Genomic DNA, 22,809 nt, shown 5'->3' on the forward strand with positions numbered 1-22,809 from the left:
TAAATTTTTACAAATTGAATGAATGGAATTAATTTAAGAGATATCTAGAACCGAATACCAATTTTTTTCAAATCTGAGTACTATTTTTTGTAGATTTTATTCTTTATGAAAAACGGACTGTTGGATTTTTATAAAAAAAACTACTAAGTATCGAAAACAATATTTTCTGTGAAATAAAAAAGTTTGAAGACAATATTTTTAATTTTTAAAAAGCTATTTAAGTCGAAAGTAAATTTTTATCAAGTTTTTTTAGGGTTTTTATTTTTTGTTTAAAAAAAACTGTCAATTAGATTTTTCTCAAAAAACGTTAAAAACTTTATTTTTCGTTGCACAAAACAGTTTTGGACATGAGATAATTTTTTATTCGTAAAATTTTCGAGGTGACACTTTTTTTCTCAGTTTTTTGATTTATAAAAAAAACCTTAATTGGATTTTTTCCAAAATATACTTTTTTGGTATCACGTTACAATATATACTATAAAATTTAATTCAAGTCTCTAGCATTTTTGGTTGGGGAGATATTTAGGGTTAACCAAAATGTTCACATTTTTTTAAACTGCTATGATGAAAAAACATCCCACTTAATTTTTTTAAAAGCTCTTTTGGCATCTTTCTGCATTACTATCTGTATAACAAAATTGATTTGAAGTCAATATCTTTTCTAGTTCTTAAGCTATGAACGACGAAAAAAACGTCGCGAACGTACGGACCTACGGTCGTACGAACGTACGTATACACGCACGCATAGACGTCTTTCTAAAAATATTTTGTTTAGACTCTAGGGACCATTACAATAACTTCCTATAAGAAGTTACTAAAAGATTTTAAGAGAGATGTACATATGTGCAAGCATGTTCACGTTGGTACGTCAGTACTTTGGGGAAGCTTATTTTGGCGTCCATTTCTCAAAATCTAGTGCACTTCAAATATATTTTGTTAAACTGATTATTAACTAAAAGAACGGAAAGATGCAGAAGGGACTCTCTTAAAAATTGAGTGGGCGTTTTTTTACTATAGCAATTTAAAGAAAGTGGAAATTTTGATTAACCAAAAAGTTCTCACGATCGCTCAACACTATACTAATTATATATTACTTTTTTTTTTTTAAATCAAAAAAGGAAACTTAAAAAATAAAATAATTTTCCACTTAAGTATCTTTTTTTCAAAATTAAAGATATCAATTTGAAAATAACATTCAGTAGAAAAATCGAATGGACATTTCTTTTTTCTTTTAAATTTTTTATAAAAATCCAAAAGTCAAATTTTTTTAATAAATATAAAAAGAATTTCAAAAATAGTAAACAAAATTGGTAAAAATTGTAGTTCGATTATCGATATCGCGTGAGTAAATGAAGATATTGCCTTCAAACTGATTTCAATTTTTCAAGAAATACTACTTAAATTTGGTAAAAGTTGGTTTTCGACTAAAAATCTCGTTAACAAAAATAGATTTTTAAAGCATTTAGTAAATTTTAGTTAATTTTTTTTGGAAAAATTCAATAGACAACTTTAAAAAAAAAACACTACAACCTACAAAAACAACAACAAAACTAATGAGTAATGGTTTTCGACTCAAGTATTAAGAGAACTAAAAAAAATATGGACGTCAAATTATTTCTTTCACACAAACTACTGTTATGAATATTTCGTTTAAGTTTCAATCGAGACAAATCGACAGACGGGATGGGAAATTATTAGTGTGGGTCGCACCCCACCGTCTTTTTTCATTTAAGTTAATATCTTTTTACTGGAACCAACACCGAAAACAATATTTACGTTGAATTTGAAACGTTTCCTGGAATGTGTTAAAATAAATCGCCATTTTGATTGGTCAATAGAATAGGTTCACCTGTATTCATCGGGAAAATAAAGAGAAACTGAAGGAAAAATTGAATCACAAACAATTCTTTTAATAAGTGGACCCTCCTTTATTTTTCGTTACCTCAAAAATTCTATTTGGCATGGAATCATACATTTTTTAAAAATATGTTAAAGAAATTTTTGTCCAAATTGTTGCCCAGACTTTTAGACTTTATGGACTCAAATATTCTCAATAATATTTAGGACTGGTGAGTAGGGAGGTCATTCCAACAATCCAACATTTTGTTGGTTTATCCAGGCTTTTAAAACTCTGCCGGTATGGATGGGGCCGTTATCCTACTGCAAAGTCCATTAATTGGGTCCAAACATTTCATTGAATTTCGGAAAAGGCCTTTCAAGAATGCTTTTGTATGAAATTGCCGTAATTCGTGATGGTGGATTTTCCAGCTCAAAAGTTCCAAAATACGATATTGCCATAACACCTCCTTCACGGGTATTAAGACGCAGCAATAATAATGTTTCTTTGTGGGTTAAGTGGAGGCTTCTTCTTCAGTTTCAAGTGCTTGATGTTTGGGGCACTCCTAATCACTTTCTTAACCGTGGAAATGCTTGCTGTTGTTCCACATGCTGTCTTTATTTGAGCAGCTGACTGACACCAATTAGACTCCAGTCGAGCAATCAATCTCGTTCCAGCAGGTGGTGTAACTTTTGGGCGTCCTTTCATATTCTTCCCATAGTTTTCTATGTTTAAAAAAATTACTCACAAGATTTTACGATTTTAAACTTAAACTTTGTCTGCGTAGTTTGATTTTAATTTTTTCTTACAAATTATTTCCCATTTTTTCTTAAAATTGTATTTTAAATACTTTAACTTCACTTTGTAAAAATGTCACGCACCGATCTTTACAAATTCTGGACCAAAACTAACTTTAAAGCAGATGAACCTAATCTATTGACTGATGGGAAATGCTCTTTTTTTAATTGATTTTTATAGTGTGCTTCCAATTAGCAGTTAGGACATATTTTCAATTGTCTCTTTCTTGTTAATAGGTCGATAATGAGACTTGATTTCAGAATACAAAAGAAAAAAGGTTTTTGCAAAGCTCTACTCTGTAGAAAAAAGACTTTACCTTTGTAAAAGCTGCGAACCTATTCTATTGGACGGCAGTGTGTCTCTAAGAATCATTTTAAACTATTATAAGATCGTTAAGATAGTTTAATATAAATTTATCACTGACTTTTTAGTTCAAAATGTTGAACGTTCTTTTTTTGTATATACATCTTCGCTTAACTATTTGTACTTTTTGCTGCAAGTTTTTCTGATGTCCACTAACAAGATCTCAATAATTTGAGAGATTCTTCAATGCCACACATTTAAGTTTCATCTAAGACAACTTTCGATTTTGTCAAAGAGTTTATCATCAAGTCTTTTAAATGCAATTATGTTTGAAGATATTAGTGTTTGCCTATGCACATATGTTCATTTAAAATATTATAATTTATATGATTTGTTAAGTTAGTCTTGACGAGGTTGTAAAAGAACTACTTACAAAGAAATAAAAATATAACTTACATTCATTGCAGTCGTAAATCTTTATTAAGTGTGTTCCATTGAGAAACTTAAAGCTAGCAGAGTTAAATTTTAACCTCATTGTTGGCATTTATGTAGAGTTCTTCTTAGACTGTTAAACTATAAAAACAGTTTAATAAAATACAACTTTTTGACCTACTTGAATTTTTAGACAAGAGTAAAATGAGTTCTTTATGTAGACTCCTTTAAAGGCCATATATTATTTTTAGTTGGTATTTATTTTGAGATTAAACCTTTATATGTTTTTTTATGAGTGTACTTCCCATGTCTAGAAATAAGGTATGAAAGAGATATTTAAGATCTTAAACACCCTGTATAAGGAACAAGAAATTTAATTACTGTTTTTTTTTCAAGGTTCATTTCATATTTTTTTATTTGTATTTATACAAATGTACATATATTTTGTTTGAATGGTGTAAAAAGCTTTCGAAGACCAAAAGCCTAATGATGGTAATTAGCTAATCCAATAGTCGTAATGGCAAATATAAAAACATAGTTGAATGGCATAGGCAAAGTATAAATGCTTGATAGCGCAGTGTAAGTATACATTGTAACTGTAGCAGGGACTTAATTTCACTCTTGTTTTCTTCGCTTTTTTTTACTTTGTTGTCATTTCTTGATATGATTTTTTATTTTGGTATTTGTAAATGTTTACAAAAAATAAGAAAATCAAATAAATTATAGACATAAAAATGAGAAGGCGTTTCTTGATGTTGTGTATGTTAATGCATAAGCTTTGGTACGTGACCTAGCCTTGAGTAAAAAGACGGAGTGGCGGTGGCGGCTGGCGACGAAAATGTTGATCTGGTTCTTATTTATATATAAATCTACCTCATAGACAAAATTAATGTATTGGAAGTAATGGGTTCAAATTTATTATTGGGTAGGTAAATACAAATTTCGCATCTATAAGAACAAAAATAAGTTGTTTTGATTGTGTCTGGAAGAAGGATGTGTACATACAATACTTTGTATGCATAAATTAAAAGTAAGCCATTTCGTAGAAACGTTTAAATTTAAATGAAAACATTTAATATTTAAACTAAATACTTGTTTCTTCACTAAAATAAGATCTTCTTTTGAAAATTCCAGCTAAAAATAAAACCTAACTTTCATTGAAGGACTAAATTAATAAATTATTAGTAAATAATGTTAAATAAACAGAAAAAGAGAATGACGGTGCTGGAAAAAAAAATAAATTATCTTCCATTTCCAAGAATTTAAGTGCTATATCAATAAAGTTATTTAATTATAAGGACTAAAGAAGTCAAGTCGTTGCATTAACGAATCTTTAAGTTCTAAACAAAAATGATCATTTTTTGCAAACAAGTCTTATTCTTCTGTCAAAAATCAAATAAGTTTATGTATTTATAAGCCAACTTAACGTTTACAGGTAAAAAAAAAGATAAACATTTCTTGTGAATTAAAATAAATATAAAAGTGCGTATACGCCTAAGTGCACTATTTTTGTTTAGTATTTCCAACTAAGGCCAGTCTAATGAAAGTTTTGGCTTAGTAAGGTTTGGAAATACTTAATAGGTGTACAAAACTTAATGGTACTTAGTTTCCTGGAATTTTAAAGATACAAAAATAATAACTAATTTTAGAACTTTGAAAAAGAAATGGAAAAAGTAAGACAAAATCGTCGGTTTTAGTGTACACTGAGTTACAAAAAAAATGGGGCACCTTGAAATTTCGCAATAATTTCAAATATGTAAATTATTTTTTTTTAAATTTAGTATTGTTTATTAACATTTAATATTATTTATTTATGTATGTACAAAACAAAGGGAAAGAACTTTTAAATAAAACATAAATAAATTAGTTTTTGTTCACCAAGTAAAAGGTATAGCCTTCCTTAAAATCTATGAAATCTTTAATTGGCATAAAGTTTTCAAAGATCGCGTGGTCCCACTCCTCAATTTACTCAGATACCTGCCCACTAAGTGTTTCGGGATGAGCAGGATGCTTCCTTATCATTTATTTTTAACAGATCCCAAATATGTTCGATGGTAGGGTCATGTCCGGGATCATGGCAGGCCATGCCATTACTTCGATTTCTACTTCTTCCAAGCATTGTCTTGCATCAGCAAGAAATTTTCAATAATGAATTGTGCGAAAGGAACCCAATATTGTGCTGATATTTTAGCGATTCAATAATTTTAGTTCACAGATCGTTTCACTTTGCACAGCCCAGCTATTCCCCGCATGGAAATTCCTGCCCACACCATGAAGTAACCTCCTAAGAATTTTTCCCGCTGGGTAAATTTTGTATAATGTATTTCGCACCTGGGAGTCAAACTGACGTCCGTGTAGATGCAAGGATGCTATATGCTTGTCTACAATCTGGAAGGAAGAAGCCCTTACTTGCACCTCCACGTGGGAGCTTCCGGGGAGCAAGTTAGAGAAATCAGTGCAGCTCGATGATGAATGATACTGATCAATTCTTAATTATTGAAAAAGGCACAACTTAGAACTCTACTGAAATAATTCTCAGCTTGTAAGCGAACGCAAGAAGCTACGGTTTACTTCCTTCCTATAATTAAATTTTACGATCGATGGTAAACACAGGACTGTCGTCCTTCCCCTTGGGCTTACCTAATGATACAAATTATACAAACCCAATAAGTATCAGTAAATATACAAATCAAATGACTAAGTGTTGCCGATATTTAATATAAGTTTAAGAAAGTCTGAAGTGAAATTTTTAGGAATGACGTCCATTGTAGATAAAGTTCGGCTTATTGCATCCCACTTCTTCTTCTGTCAAACTATCAAAGAATAATTTGTCATGCGACTGAACATGTGTACCACGGGATATGTTGAAGCCCCTTGGTTAGTTCCAGGAACATATGTTGAGATGGCCTTCTTGTGAGAGTATCGTGGTGGCTGTGATTTATCCTATATGCAGAGGGTATTGATTTTTCATTACTCAAAAAAAAAAATATATAGATAGACTAAGCCAATACCAAAGATTAACAAAAAGGTGAATTTGTTATGTCTTGGAAGCTTAGAAAGAGGAACTCACTCGAAGCATTTCGCCAAATAAGAGGGAGTAAATCTTTGCATTTCGCCAAACAAGAGGGAGTAAATCTTTGCGTAAATCATTTTGGTTAATTTAAAAAAACTAAGCGAATTTACAATGCGAATGACAGCAATTGTAAGAACTTGCCGTTAAATTAAGGCTTATAGCCAGGTGTTGATATTGTAAGCTATTATTCTCTCTCTGTATCTCCCACCTGATTTTCTCTACACTCTTTTACGTCCATGTGGTCAGCGTTGACAAAACCTGGACTTATCAGTGAAGAGAATTATAGCCTAGTAGGTTTCGGCTCAATCTTGGTTAAAGGGAGCAAATTCCATAAATTCTATACGACCAAATTACTTTCCTACAAACGCTGGCCTACCGTTTAAGCGAGCGGTTGTCCCTCTTCTTGATTAAAGTCTGTGAGACACTTCAACCGCTATTTGGTAACGATCTCGAAGGCTTTGAAGTACTAAATATCTCGGCGATAATAAAGCGGTATATTATCAAAATAATAACAACACATCATAAAGTATGACTGTGGGCCTTTTTTTATAACTCAGTGCATATAAAATTTTTAACTTGAAGTTTTTCATTCTAAAACTTATTTTGAAAAAAAATGTTTTCAAATCACACATTTAATGTTAAACATTGTGTCGACATTTTTTAATCAAAAGAATATGTTTTACAAATTTTGATTGAAATCTAAAAAGTGAGTATTGAAAAAAAATGAACTTTACACTTTTGATTGTATCAAAACTTTTAATCACTTTTAGAAGATTTACATTTTTGGGTATGACATTTCAAGAAATGAAATGTTTTTACTTTCCTGAGTAACAACGAAAAATAAATATATTGACAAATCGACTATTTTAATTTGGACAGCTTATTCTGAAGCCAATACAAATTGGTGTATTTTTTAAATTTGAATCACGGGTGCAAAATCAGATCGAAAAATTGAATCTGAAACGTAGCTTTCCAAAACCAAATTCTAAAAATTTCATAAAGAGTCAAATAAACATTATAACTTAAAGTATATAATTTATTTTTAAGAACTTTATTGTATTTTACTGTAGACTTAAAAACACCATTTTTTGGTATGTGTCTTTTTGTAAATACTTTGTAAAAGAAATATTAAAATTATCTGATATAATGAAAAGGAAAGTTTTCATTTCAGCTTTTTAATTTTAATATTTTATGACCCAAACCGCATGAGAAATATCTGCGATACAAAAACCACATAGACCTACCTTTTTAAGGTCTTAAGTGCCAATAAATTAAAATATGCTGCACTTATTTTGTCCAAACCAAAGGTGCGTACAGTACATCTACTTAACACACTTTTTACATAATTCATATAAATTAAAAATAAAGTACGTGATCCTCTATAAAAATCAATACCCCAATTTCTATACAATTATGTCCAATTTCAGTTCAATTCCAAGAGCGTGTTCCAAAACAAAAAGACCTAATACCTTTTATACGAAATTCTTCAAAATATTTGTGTGTATACATTTTGCTTGTCCAGTTTAGTTCATATAAGAAATTCATTAACAATCACCTCGAGATGCAATTACAAAACTTGCATAATAATTTTCATCGATTTTTATATACACTTATGTGTTTTCATTATTATTACCATCACATAAGGTCGACGTCATATGCATATTATTTATTACATAACTTCTTCTTCTTGTTTTTGTTCATACACTTACACATATACGTATGTATGTACTACCTGCCAGAAGACTTTAAAGACTGGACAATTACCCCCTGATAATCATCAATTCACAAAACCACAAGCCAACAGCCAACAACCAACAACCAAAAGCTAAAGACGAAAAAGAAGACGAAGAAGTTGTTGTATCTTAACGAAAAATAAAGATACAATTGAAAGTTCACCATAAACAACACTGATGACATATACACAATCAGACATCGCGTGACGGGGTTACTTATATACAGTTATTGGTGATGGTTGCAACTTTTGTGTTGATGCAAAAACAAAGCAATAACTGCTGCCACTACCGCTGCCGGGGAAAGCAAAAGATATAAAACCTACCAACCAACTATTTCTCGACTCGAACTCCAGGCCAGCATAAAGTTCGTCAAAGAAAGTCAATTAATTCGTTTAACACGAAGACGACGAAACGACGATCCCTACCTGAGGCCAAAGTTACTAGGGTTTCAGTTGTGGAGAAATGATCATTCACTTTCTATAATTGAAGACTTCGTAGTGGGAGACAGTTATAAGCTTATTCTCAATCGGTAGTTGAACAGTTGAAGACTTCAAGCCGTACCTAAAAAACCTCAAAAATCCAATCGTGCGCGCGTTGCTCTACGAATCTAAATCTTATCGATTTTTTCATTTAATTGATTGCATCTGAGAGTTCGTGAAAACAATTTAATTTTTTCAAAATGAAATCCGTAATTTGTTTATTTGCTGTCATCACCATTGTTGCCTGCTATCCACAACGTGAAGGAGCCGCCTACACAAATGAAGCCATCCGTCAGGCCCAGCAGACATTCTTAATACCCAAGGATGCCCAAATCCAACAGGTGCAAGAAGGAATCGAATTGGGAGCCTACGAACAAATTCCCGGAAATCAGAAGATCAATTTATTCGAAATTCTCGGTGATCAAGTGCCATCAGAAGTGATTAACAATTTACAAGCGCAAGTCGACCAAATTGGAAGGAATTAGGACTTACTATTTCCTATTTTCACTAAATTAGTTGTCTAATGAATTGTTAATTGTTAATGTTTAAAAAAAAACCTTTTGTATAAAATTTTATTAAAAATCCGTTTTTCTGCTTGTGATTGAGCGAAAATCAAATTATCAGTGAGTTTTACTTTCGAAATGGTTAAATTTGTTGTCAATCAAATCATCATCACCGTGAGTATAAATTGATCACGAGTGAATGGAATACACTCATGGTACTTACATTATTGATATGTCATGGCTATTTTGTGAAGTATCTTCACGTACATTCTTTGGAAGCTTGGATCATCGTTGGGTAATTTTGTTTTCCATTGCATTCCGAATACCAGATGTGATTACTTTATCCATTCCAAATACATATAAAAATGTGCGTGAGAAGTGCTTGGATATTTTTGTTTTATTCGAATAATAATAAATTGATTGGCTTAGTACGTAATATAATATAAAGTAAAAGTGAATGTTTCTATCAATTTATTTAATACACAAAGCACGTACATTATGATGAGCAGCCAAAATAGAAAGCAAATGATGATACTTTAAATTTTATTGAACTTCCTTTATTAAATCGAATATAAAATAGTATTTTAGCATGACGAATTTTTAAAAAACTATAAGAGAACGAATTGTTTCTTCGAAGAACTTCAATTCCAAGCAATCCTTTTTTTTAATATTTAATATTAACAAATTAAACGAAGTTTAAATAATTCTTTTACAAGAGGCTTCTAAATCGAACGGACTTTTAAATATAAATTCATTAAAATGTCTTCAATTTTCAATGAAACTAAAGGGTGGTTAAATTTTAAGGGCAGATGTTGAATTTTAACCACACCGTTTAGGCCAAGTATTTTTTTAAATTTCATTTGACATTTCTATATTTAAGACTAATTCAATTTGAACCATGGAAAAATACACAATCTAACAATGCCTTAAAGTAATTCGGGATCAATATGAAAATGGGCGTTCGAAAAAAATGCATATCGTGATTTTTTCGGTCAATTTATTAGTCAAAAACTGCGTACTATGACAAAAATGTGCAAACATTTGAGCAAACCACGATATGTGAAAATACCTGTACATGCTCGATGCTCATACTGCATAAAATATTGCTGCAGTTCGCAAAGTGTAGGTGAAGAGCCTTCCCGTCCGCTGAAATTCGTCGTCGTTCCCAACAATTGCACCTCTCAAGCTCATCGTTGTGCATATGATGCAAAAAGTTTACAAGGCGTAATTGACTAAACTTTAACCTTTTAACTATTTCCAACGTCGTCAATACTCAGAATGTTTGTAAGAAATAGTGGATAAATAATTTTGAAGAAAATCATCTTCAGTGAGGAGGCACATTTTCACTTAAGTGGATTCGTCACTAAACAGAATCGCCGCATTTAATATATAATGATAAATCGAAAGTGATTGTCGAAAAACCAATGCACCCACAAAGACTGACTGGCTGCACCATCGGGCCGTATTTCTTTCGAAATAAAGCCGGTCAGACAGTTACTGTAAATAGTGTTTGCTATCGTGAGATATGACAACAAAGTGTTTATGCCCTGAACTGGAAGATATGTGGTTTTGAACAGGACGGTGCTATTTACCACACGTTTGCTTACGAGATAATGAAGTGGTGGTGATGTCAATAGGCTGCCAAGTTCATGTGATTTGACACAGTTGGACTCCTTTCTTTGGGGTTATTTGAAATAAAAGTTGAACATTGGATGGAGGTGTGCTGCCAAGGTCACGGCGGCCATTTGTTCGATAATTTCTTCCGTACATAATCTAATCATACCAATACTACGTAATAAAAATAAATAACAGTAATTTCCTAAACAATTTGTGTTTTATTTAAAATCAACATAGGCCCGTTAAAATTTAACCACTTTTTACAGTTTTTTAAATTGATCATGTTTTTCTGTATTTTTTAACTTTCAAACCCTTGAGCCCTTCCTAAAAAATGGAAACTTAAGAACATTTCTTAGCAAATAAATATAAAACAAGTTATTTAATTAATTTAGCATTATAGTTTGGGATTATGTTAGCAGAATTAATTGTACTTGATCAACATAAATATGATAGCACTTCAAGAACAAGCAATTCGTCATGAAGGAATAAACTTGTGTCCAAAGTTTATTATCGAATTTCAACTGTTCCTGATGTAACTATGCCTAAGGGCAGTTTATGTATTTTAATTAATATTTCCATCATAAGTTGAGAAAAGTACCAAAGTATTAAATAAGAAAGACTGATGTCTTTGTCCTTCTAAAAGTTCACTTTATCAACGAAAAAGGGAAAAAAAAGTTACAGATACTTGTATATCAGTTACAAAAAAAACAGCTTACAATTTACTACACTATAACTTCATAAACCTACAATAATCTAAAAGTTATACTCTATGTCAACAAGAAAAGTCCTCTCAATTATCCGACGAATAAGAGCAGCCAGCAACTTTTATAGAAACAAATCTCTACAAACCATCAAAATAATCCAATGCTGTCATCTTGTCAGACTTCAAGAAAAAAAAAATAATCTATATCTTGACAAAGTATATTCTTATGAAATAACAACAAGAAAAAAAAAGAACTAAATACCAGAGACTTGAGAAAGACTTCAGTACAATTTCAGGACACACATCAAATCACATCAAAGCAGATATAATACAGTCCACCGTTTTGTTTAGGTTAAGTGCATTTTCTTTCTCTCCTGAAAGTGTAGTGTAATATTATGAAATCATCTTTCGTTTCACAACAGATATAGATTTATCCTTATGTGAAAATAAGGATACATCCATCACTATTGCCAAGTACTATAAAAACAACAAAAATATCACTTTATAGTTGATAAAAAAAAGATAGCTCTGTGGTATGAGCAATTTCAAACTATGTCACAGATTTTGCTACTTTGTTGTCCTTTATTTTCCTTACTGTGCTATTGCTTCTGCCATCTTCAGGATAACTGCAGTGGAATGAACTGCAATGAATTGTTTGTGAAGTGAAATAAAAAAAAAATGAAAAATAGATACCTAGCTTCACTTTAAGCTGTTTCCTTATTTTTATATTTTTGTCTGCATTTCACAAACAAGGATCTTGTAAACAAGAAGCGAGTTTCTCTCCTTGTTTATAGCCGAGAGATATTTTTCTCATCTTAACTTCATTTAAACCCTGTTTCTGGTAAATATCCTTCAATGATGTGGTTGGCTCTATTCTCAGTCCCGTCCATCATCGAGCCAAACTAAAGCCCCAGCAGTGTTAAAGTCTCCAGCTTCATATCCATCTCCGTGTCTCGTCCTGAGACCATATAGAAAGGATATATAGCACACAAGCATCATCATTATTTCTGACTTTGTTTATTAAGTTATGTTTCCACCAGAAACGACGATGACGCTGACGATGACGATGACTACGACGACGAACGTTTGAAATGTATGTCATGCCAACCGGTTCTGGCAGTTTATCAAGACTTGCCTTAAAGGTGTTGTATGTTTCCGGTCTTTGACTTTTTTTATTTTGAGATAGAACTTTTCTATGGTCAAGCGTTGCTTTTTTTGGATGTCATTCAATGTGCAATGTTAAAGGATACTTCCTTAAAGAAAAAAAAAATCCTGTTTTCGCTGTGAGAATTTATATGTTTTGTATTTAAAATGTTCGCTTCCCCCCACCCCTCTCTCTACATGAATGTTGTAGGGAAGTTTGGAACCTAGGTATCTAGACTACACCTATCTAGCTATTTGGAGAAAAATATAGCTTCGTTGAATTATGAGATTGGAAAAATGTCAAGCTGCTCAAGGATTTATTTTTCTTTTGGTTTTCTTCTTTGCTTTTTATTTCTTTTTTTGCTTGCTTCATTTTATAGATGAACACGTATCCTTCGCATGAATGGCATTGTTAAATGTGCGAATTTCGTGCTGAGCTCTGTGTTTTGTCAGACCGAACTCATAGGAGAGATGTTTTCACTATAATAAAATACTAAGGAAAGAAAAATATATAAAAAAAAGAAGCCTTGTCCTGTCTTGCACGTGGCAGCTTTGAAAAACCGACTATATAACTGTGAGACGTCGAAGGCAGGCGGCGTGTTAACAAGGACGAGACAAGACATCTGAAGCCCAGGCAAGTGTAAGAGAGAAAAACACATAAAACAAAGGAAAAACTTTTTTGTTTTATATGTTGGAAAATGTGAACATACCAACATACATACATACATATGTACATCTAGCATCCTTGTTAAAATTAATTGAGGAACTTTTCCATCCAAACAAGATTGTGTTAGGGCGATCTGGTAAAATTCATTGGTTAGTGCGTCATTGTGATTTGTGTTGGCATGTTGCCGCAGGTGCATCCAATTGCCACATGTTTTCTATAAACATAGGGTACTGTTAATTTGCTGTACACTGCTTTTACCATACCCATGATGCCAGTGGATAGTAGATGGTAACTGGTTTAAATACAAAGTAAAAACAACAGTTCCCATATGTGAAAAGTTAGTATACACGTAAAGGATAATAGAATAGGAAACATTTTGTCGACCAAGGAACCGGATGTTGATTGAGGCTTTTCGTATAGTCTGATGCTAGCTTCGTGATGGCAGAGAGACATGTAAGGGTACAATTAATTTGTCCGACAAGGAAGAATTTTATCTGAATTAATAACATCTACAAAAATTAATGGAAATAAATACACAAAGTTCCGCATTCTGTTGGTTACAAAGTCAAAGTTTTCCTAACTCCAATAGACGAAGAGACATTTCCGAGAATCTGGCTTAAACACTACAACTCAGGTCATTGCTCTTTTGTATACGTACGATTGGGACCCTCAATCATTAACTTGCTAACCCTAGAAACATTTTCAGTTTTTCACAACATCTTAAAAAGAGAAATAGAATTCGTAAAAATATAAAAAAGTGCGTATACGCCACAGTGTACCTTCAAATTACATTTTAAGACAAAATCAGTTTTTTTTTTAAATTTTATTTTAAATTTATCTTCGGAAGGGACTTTTTTAAGCACACAACTCAGCGAATTTTGCTCAGGTACTTAATTCCAATAGCTAAAAGTTATCGAACATATCCAACTAGGTATTTTTTATAAATGATCTCTTTTGATGCGTTTGGCAACGTCATTAAATTATTTTTAAATGAATATTGACACGAGAATTAATGAAATTATTTTGGACAATACCAGTTCACATCGGAGAGCGTTCAATTCATCCCAACAATGTCATTGTTCGGTATGAATTTTTGGCTGAAAGTGGCAGCGACAGCGTCAACGTTGATCACCCTATATTAAGGCCTTTGGTTACTAACTGCTTTTGGCCTGAATTGGACAATATGCACGCAATAATATGCGGATTAAACAGAAAGGTGTGGAAGGTGAGACTTAATGCCATACAATCCTAAGACAATATTATGCCAAAGGCAATTTGAACTGAATTTCAAGATCATTCGTTTTAACTTTGTAAAACTTTTTTCCTACAGTCGGAGATATCCAGCTTTTTACCAAAACCTTCCGTATCACTAGGAAATTGCAGTGAGATTGATCGGCACTTATCAAGAAGAAGAATTTTGTATTGTTAAACCCACTAAGCACCTGTTTTCTACAGACGGCATCAATATTTTGTGTCAGCATGTGCTGAGTACTTCAAAAACAAGGCACATTTAGCCAACAAAAATTAGGACTTTACGTCCTTCATTAAAGATATCGTTTAAATTTTTTTCTAGGAAGATTTTTTAGTTATTCCGTATTTGAAGGAGTAATTAAAATTGTACAAGAAAAGTATTTGATGTTATATCAATTGAAGTTAAGATAAGGGTATGAATGTTTAAAATTTTCGGAATATTGATTAGACACATTAATTAAGTTAGGTTCTCAAAGCTTCACATCCTCTATAGAATTTTCTCGGAAAAAATGTACTGTAGAGGTAAAAATCAAAAGAAATTCGAGCCCAATTAAAATTGGCATGTAACATTTGAAATTTCCTTTTTGGTGTTTTCTATTAAAAACAAGTGAATGTTTGCATTACACTCATATAAAACATATCCTTTTAAGTTCAACCAAATATAAATTTCCTTACATCCTGGTAATTCCTTTACATACATGTACAGTACATATGGATGTATCTACCTACAAACCTAAAAACATCCTTATACACACATACTTTTATATCAAAACAACATAACACACACAAGAACACAAAAAAACTGACTTCTTTAGAGCCTGGGGAGGCAAGTAACCGAGGCATAGAAGAGTATCGCATTAATGGTTCGTATGTTTTCATCTTGTTTCGCGCCATTGGGCAACATCATTTGCTCCAATTCATTTAACTTTGGCTTATTCTATGTGTTTGTGTGTAGAGAAATATATAGATATACAATATTTATATGTGTATGTATATGAGTACCTTTCCTAAACATTTGTTTTTTTTTTTGTTTTTTTTTTTGTTTACATGAAGAAGAGCAAAATTCTTGAACTCAAAAACGATAAAATGGTATTAGTATGTTGACTTTGTTCTTGAGACTATAATTTTATTATAATCGTATCAATAATAATCTATATGTATGTACATCGAAATTCGAAACAGCACAGTTATTATTTAAATTAAGTAGATGCTTCTTAAATTTAACATCAGCTGGCTTAATACTGTTTATAAAAATTGATGCAAAGTGTTTATCAAAGTGTTGTTCTTATAGCTTTGAAAGGAAGGTATTATGAGCCACATTTGGATTCGAAAACAAACACATCAAACTAAAGATTTAAGGATTCTTGAGAAAGAAAACAACGAGTCCTTTACTTAACATCTACACGTTTGTAGTTTAAACGTCGCTAACTTTTCTAACACCAGCAAATACATCGATCTATTTACTAACTTCAAAATACACATTTTTACAATTATTTACTACTTTCACGATAAACTTTTCTGTAGAATTAATTTATATCAATCATTTGAATGTATACACTTACAATTCTTAAGTCAAGGACATTTTGATGCAAAAACCACATAATTTTTAAAATTCTGATGAAAAATTAACCTCGAAGGACACCCAACACCATTTTTCTTTTTTTTTCAATAAAAAAATATACAAAATATTTACATTATGTAAACTTTATACTTAAAGAACACTCATTTTGTCACTTTAAATCCTAATCGCACTCAACAAGACAAAAAAAAATATTTAAGAAACTTACCTTAAAGGTATTTTCTTCAGAAAAGGAAAAACTTTACTAACAAGCACTCATCCTTGATAATTGAATACAAAATTTCCCAAAGGAAATGTCCAATGTGATTCCCTACGATTAAGGTTTCTGTTACAAAATCAAAAACAGACCGAAAAAAAAAGTAGCATAAACTTTTCCTCTGCAAACAGTTAGGATGGGGCTTGAACACAAGCTTAAAAAAGTATAAGTTTTGACTGAATCGTTGAAAAACATAAAAATACAAAAAAGTCAAAAAAAAAAGAAAGAACTTAAAACCCCAAGTGAATTTCACATCAACAACCGCAGTCAGTGTCACCTTCATCGACACAAGAAAAAGGACACAAATCATAACAGGAGAGTATAGAAATGACACAACTTCAAATACACTTGCTTTCGCACAATTGCAAAGGAAATACAATGAGCAAATTGAATTTGAAAAAAAAACATCGCCAGTGAGAAAGGAATCATGAACTATGAGAATAATCTAAAAAAAAGAAAACAGTCCACAAACTAAAGAGGATATTGAAAGAAAATGAAATGAAAGACTTTACTACAACGACGACGTCAAAAAAAAATTGTAATCAAGTTTCAGGATATACCTACATGTATAGACACGGTCGAAAGTATACTTAAGCTATTAGCACAACAAATACCAATCAGATTGCATATCTCAAAGGATCTTGTTTCCCTTGGTTCGAGTTGGTTTGCCTGGACTTTTACGTACAGACGAATGGTGAAAAAATAAGTCAAAGCAAATACAGAACAAACCTTCACCGGAATAGATGTGGCCAAAAAAGAATTGAGTGACAGACACTCACTCACTATTCGTCCGCCGTCCAAAGGATATCCATGAAAAACCTAGTTTACCTGTAGAATCTTTTTTTTTTGTTTTGATTTTGTTTTCAGGAACATTTTTTGTGTTAGTTTGCTTTTGAAAGGAAACAAAACACAACAGGGCTTCTGTTTCTGTTTTCCGGTGATTGGTTCGCCCTGAAGGACATCTCGTATAGAGACAGAAATATGTACCTTCTGTTTATTGTTGTATTTTCTTTTTTCTTCTTTTAAATTGGTAAGCGTGATTCTAGAGTGTTATAGTTGAGCATACAAAAAAGAACAGAACAAAAAGAAACATGACAAGTGAATGCTCTTTGAATGTTTCGGAATTTTTATTTTCTTTTATCGATATTGTATTGAAAAATTAAAGTCAGCTCCGACCTACCTACCGTTATGCAGAAACGGCCTTGAAACTTTTGAAGTATTTTACATACATAAATAGAGTAAAATAGTTCTTTTCTCGGTTGGTATGCTGATGCAGTTATAGTCAGAATGAAAGTCCTTCGAGAATGGCTGTATGCGTTTTTAAGGAATTTCCAAATTCCCAACAGAGATAAATATTTTTTTTTGCGTTGCATATATTTTCTTGTATATGAGAGCATTGGAGAGAAAAAATCAGTAAAAGTCGATTTTTCTTCATTGAAATGTAAGTCGGTGCTCTAGTGGGAGGAAATAAAAATGAAAGGGATTTTTGCACTTACAGAAGTCAAAGATAACACAAGGAAGTGAAGTGTTATTTTTATTTTGAATAAATGTACAATATTCTCAAATGTATGTCTCTATAGAAGTGCATAAAATGGCAATTTAAGAATTCGTAAATAATGGTTATTGTGTACAATTTTCTGTATTTCCAGTATTTACCATGAATACAATTTATTATTCCCTGTAAAGAGAAGGAAATAAAAGAAAGTTTTGGTTTGAATGTCAAAAAGGTGTTCTTTTTAAGAATTTGATTTGACCTATGACTTTTGATAATCTTAATCAAGCTTATCTTAAAACATTTTTCGAAGATATGAAAATTCTTTATTTCAATATTGTATTGCTGTACTAAAATACATCCTTAAAATAAAATGTCGAATGAAATGATTAGAACATTTAAGTGTATTGAATTTCCAAAAAGAAGATAGTTCTGTTTCCATTTTAGAGGAAACGAAAAAAAAAAAAGAAGTTGAGTTTGCTAAATAAATTGTCAACTGTGGCGTATACGCACTATTTTTTTTGTAAAGGGTGTCCCAAAATTAACGCAAGATTTGAATTAAATAGAAAACGCCGTTTTTAGTCTTTTGATAGTTATATTTTTATTGACTCGTAAAGTACATAGGATAGGGTTATGTATGGAATAACACATCGGACAAATGGCCTCCACGGCTTTGCATGCACATGCGCACTCTTTTGTTGAAATTTTCCATGACCATTCTGCATAAATGTGGCTGAATTTCGTTGATGCAGCGTTGAATCTCCTCCTTTAATTTCAAATTACCCCATTAAAAGAAGTCTAATGGCGTTAAATCACACGATCTAGGAGGCCAATTTTGATCACCGAAACGAGAGAGTACACGACCTGGAAATGTCTCATACAGTAATTGAATTGTTTCACGGGCTGTATGACATGTGGCACCGTCTTGTTGAAACCACATATTGGACACATCAATATCATCCAATTTTGGCAGAAAGAACTGTGTAATCATGTCGCGATATCGAGCACCAGTAACAGTCACTGCTTGACCAGCATCATTTTCAAAAAAATATGGCCCAATTAGGTATGCCTCCAGCCCAAAATCTACACCATACAGTCACGCGTTGTGGATGCATTTGTTTTTCGACAACCACATGTGGGTTCTCCGAACCCCAAATGCGGCAATTTTGGCAATTGACATAGCCATCAAGATTAAAATGTGCTTCATCGCTTAGGATGATTTTGCTCGAAAAATCAGGGTCCATTTGTTGATGTTCAATAATCCATTCAACGAACTCTCTTCTCTGTCCATTATCATTAGGCTTCAATTGTTGTGTTAATTGAATTTTGTAAGCATGAAGACACAGATCTTTGGTGAGTATACGCTGTAGAGAGGTTCTTGAAATTTGCAATTCTTGTCCACGACGTCGAATTGAGGTTCCTGGATTGTCAGCAACACTCTCACGCACTGCTTCGACATTCACATTTGAACGGCTTGTTTTTGGACGACCAGTGTGTTTGGCGTCTCCAACGGATCCAGTCTCCATGAATTTTTCAATTAATCTCTTCACAGTTGACGAAGTTAAAACACTATTCCGACCATATTTTGTATGAAATTTTTGAACTGCAGCCGCTAAGCTTTCACTATTTTTGAAATATTTTTTAATAATGAAGACACATTGTTTTATCGTGTAACGCTCCATTTTTAATAACCCTATACTGTTAGCTGTCAAATTGCTTTTTTTCGGGGTTGCCAACACTTCACTGCACAAATGGCGGCAAATTCAAATCGTGCGTTAATTTTGGGACACCCTTTATAAATGTTATTTTAATCTGGATGTCAAATTATGCGTACTTTAACATATCTTGAAATTTCTTATTTGCATAACGAACTTATTGTCCTTTTTCATTTATGTTTTTGGATTTTTTGTTTTAATACTTACTTAGAAAAATGTTGAATTTGTTTAAACTAATTGATACCTTGCTCATAAAGAGTTTAAAAAATAGTGCTGTATAAGTAAGTCAAATTGTTAAGGTATGGAAAATTTAACAGAAAAAAACATTTTAGACCAATATTCAAATATTTTCTAAAATATCATTCCAACAGACTTATTTTAAATGTGAGATTTCTACTTCACCGAACTATTCACAATCAGAAACAGTTCACAATCAGAAGCATTTAAACAGGCCCTTTTTCACCACTTTAGCCAACATCCAAACCTTTCCATTTTAGTACGGATTTTATTCGTATGGCACTACCGTCGTATAAAAGAAAAGATAATGGGATAACGAAAAAAGTCGTGGATGCCTTTAAGCTTAATAATCAAATGCACAAACCTTAAAACACATCTTCAAGTGTAGACTTTTGTGGAATGTATCACAGAAGCTCTTTTTCGGAGTTGAAATCTTTTCTCAAAATGCATTTTGAAAGCTTTTATGGCCAATTCACTATAGAAAATGTTTTTAAAATATTATTGTTTGGTAGGATAGTTTTAAGTTCCCTTTAAATGAAATGTTCTTCAAGTGAAGTTCCACGAATATGCATTGATATCATTTTCCTGAAAAGCCTCCTTTATATAGTGTGTAGCAATACAATTTAGGAAGGTGGAAAGGGTTTCAGTTTTTTTTTGGCAAAACTACATACATAGTAAAGGTTTTATGTTTAGTTTTAAATCAATTTAGTGATCATGTAATTCTGATTAAAAGCATCACGACACGGTTTAACTCCAAGTCATACAAAATACAACTCTCAACCATTTCTTGTGAAAGTACTTTTGTCGGGGGTGGATGAGACCCACAGTTTTAAGCCGAATCCGAACGGCTAATTTTAAAAAGCATTTTTTATTACTCTTGGAGGATTTGTCAATTCTTCGCAAGAGGCAGTAGGCGTGAAAAAAAAACTTTAGATTGCACAGGCACGAATTGAACCCAACCCTCTTGCATGTCCAACACACTACCTATCATTCTACGGGTACTCCAATCAAATTTTATGGGTTTATAAAAAAATGTTGAATACACCGCGGTGCTGAAATTTTTATTAAAAACAAAGTAATTTCCATTTAACAAGTTTAAGAGTTATACCAAAAGGAAAATGGTACTACCTTTATGATTTTTTGTTAACAATTTTCGAGAAGTTTGCTTCTATCTGAAAAATGATTAACTCTTGCGTCTGTACCCGTGCCATGATAGTTAGTGCTTTGGACTGTCATGCATAACGTCTTGGATTCAATCCCTGCCTGTAACAACTGCACGGGTACAGCCTCTTGCTAGGAATTGACAAATTCTCAAGAGTAATTCTTGTCATGAAAAAGTGCTTTCTCAAATTAGCCGTTCGTTTTCGGCATATAAACTGTAGGTCCCCTCCATCCCTGCAATTACTCGCACACAGGAATGGTTGAGAGTTGTAAGTTACTAAGTTCTGGCTCCGGACTGTTGCGCCACCTAATTTAGTTATTTATGGCGTCTTTACATTTATTCCTTCTTAAGTGGAGCCTTAACTGTTAAGGTGGTAGAAGGTTAAATTTGTTTTCAAAATATGGTTGAAAGACTGAAACTTTCATCTTTTGCAACTCAAACAGTTTTGCATCTTTTAAAGTACGCTCATAGTTTGTTTAAGTGTTTTTGACGACCTTTAAAATCAGTCCTGTATCATGAGTATTCAAGCACTCCTTACCGTAATATTTAATTGAAATCTATTTCTAATAAAATACTGAACTTACGTTCATTTTTTAATAATGATTCTTTATTTTACGAAAAGTTTAAAAATATTAATATATTTGATAATAAGGTTATAGGGGTTTTTTAGGTAAGCAACGTGCATATTTGTAGAGCAGTGCATATTTGTAGAGCAAGATCCTCCTGGAAATTTTGAAACGACTAATACTTTTTGGACTTGAGCAAGATCCTCCTTGAAACGTAATTACTAAAGAGTGGACATTTCTTTGCAATGGAATCAAACGCAATCTGAATCATAAACTGATACTTTTTGGATACTCAGCCACAACAGGAAAAATAAGCTTCAAGAGGAAAAGCCCAAAACGTTCACAAAAGGACGAGAAATTTAATAAATTAAATTCATAAGTGAACTAATTAAAACGTTTTTTATAAAAAGAATTTTTAAGTATGTATTTATATTAACTTTTAATGCAAATAGAAAAATGAAAGTCCCTTTCAATCCTGTTGAAATTTGCTTTCCTATTACAAGTTAACCCAATACCATCGCCACTTAAAAAGCATCCTCCTAAGACTTAGCTACTACATCTTGAAGATACTCTCATCCAAAGGTTAATCCCTGGATCGAATTACTTTTTGTTCAAATAATATTTTTTTTTATTGGAAGTTGATAGTAGGTGTATCAATATCAAAAGGAAATGATACTTTTTCGTCCTTTTATAAGAAAAATCATTAATCATCATCGAATAATATACATACATATACATATGTATGTATGTATGTACACACATAAATCATTGAAATGAATCTTGTGTGACTGATTGTTTGATTGCTCCTTTGTGCGTGCCTTAATTAAACCTAAATAAATTAGATGACAGTTACCTGTCTTTCTGTTTTCTTTATTTTTATTTTTCTGTATTTCATCGTTTCATTTTTCTCTTATTCATAACCTTCGTTTTGTTTTTCATCTTCTATTTAATTATATTTATTTTTCTCACTTCGTTAATATCATGCGGCTCAAATCACATGGCAATTTGTCGCCGGAAAGCAGTAGCACATCATCTTGGGCACTATAATCAACACCTTATAAGAAGTCAAAGTAGATAGGTAGACACACTTCTACTATTTCTACGACTACCTAATGCAATCAATTGCCTCGTCATAACAATAAGGATAATCGCACCAAACCAACCAGGATCTTCTGAATGTGTGTCGTATTTCTTACATCTTCCTTATTACCGAAGAAAATGAAAAAAAAATCAATATTCTTTACAAAAAGGAGAGAAATACAT

The 22,809-nt window shown here is 32.1% G+C and overlaps 2 protein-coding genes across 3 annotated transcripts in view; one reads left to right on the forward strand and one right to left on the reverse strand.

Annotated features, from left to right (window-relative positions):
- LOC129944161 (neurobeachin) overlaps window positions 1-22,809 on the reverse strand; it is a 684,301-nt gene that overhangs the window by 308,799 nt on the left and 352,693 nt on the right. The window lies entirely within an intron of this gene.
- LOC129944163 (uncharacterized) lies at window positions 8,603-9,272 on the forward strand. Its single transcript, XM_056053390.1, has one exon. It carries the CDS (start codon window positions 8,856-8,858, stop codon window positions 9,138-9,140), a length of 285 nt encoding a protein of 94 aa, XP_055909365.1. The 5' UTR covers window positions 8,603-8,855; the 3' UTR covers window positions 9,141-9,272.

The sequence above is a fragment of the Eupeodes corollae genome, chromosome 2, assembly GCF_945859685.1.
Source record: "Eupeodes corollae chromosome 2, idEupCoro1.1, whole genome shotgun sequence".
Lineage (NCBI taxonomy): Eukaryota > Metazoa > Arthropoda > Insecta > Diptera > Syrphidae > Eupeodes > Eupeodes corollae.

Bases quoted from the DNA above. Each gene is read 5' to 3' on its own strand.
- LOC129944163 (XM_056053390.1), top strand. From the start codon at position 8,856: ATGAAATCCGTAATTTGTTTATTTGCTGTCATCACCATTGTTGCCTGC.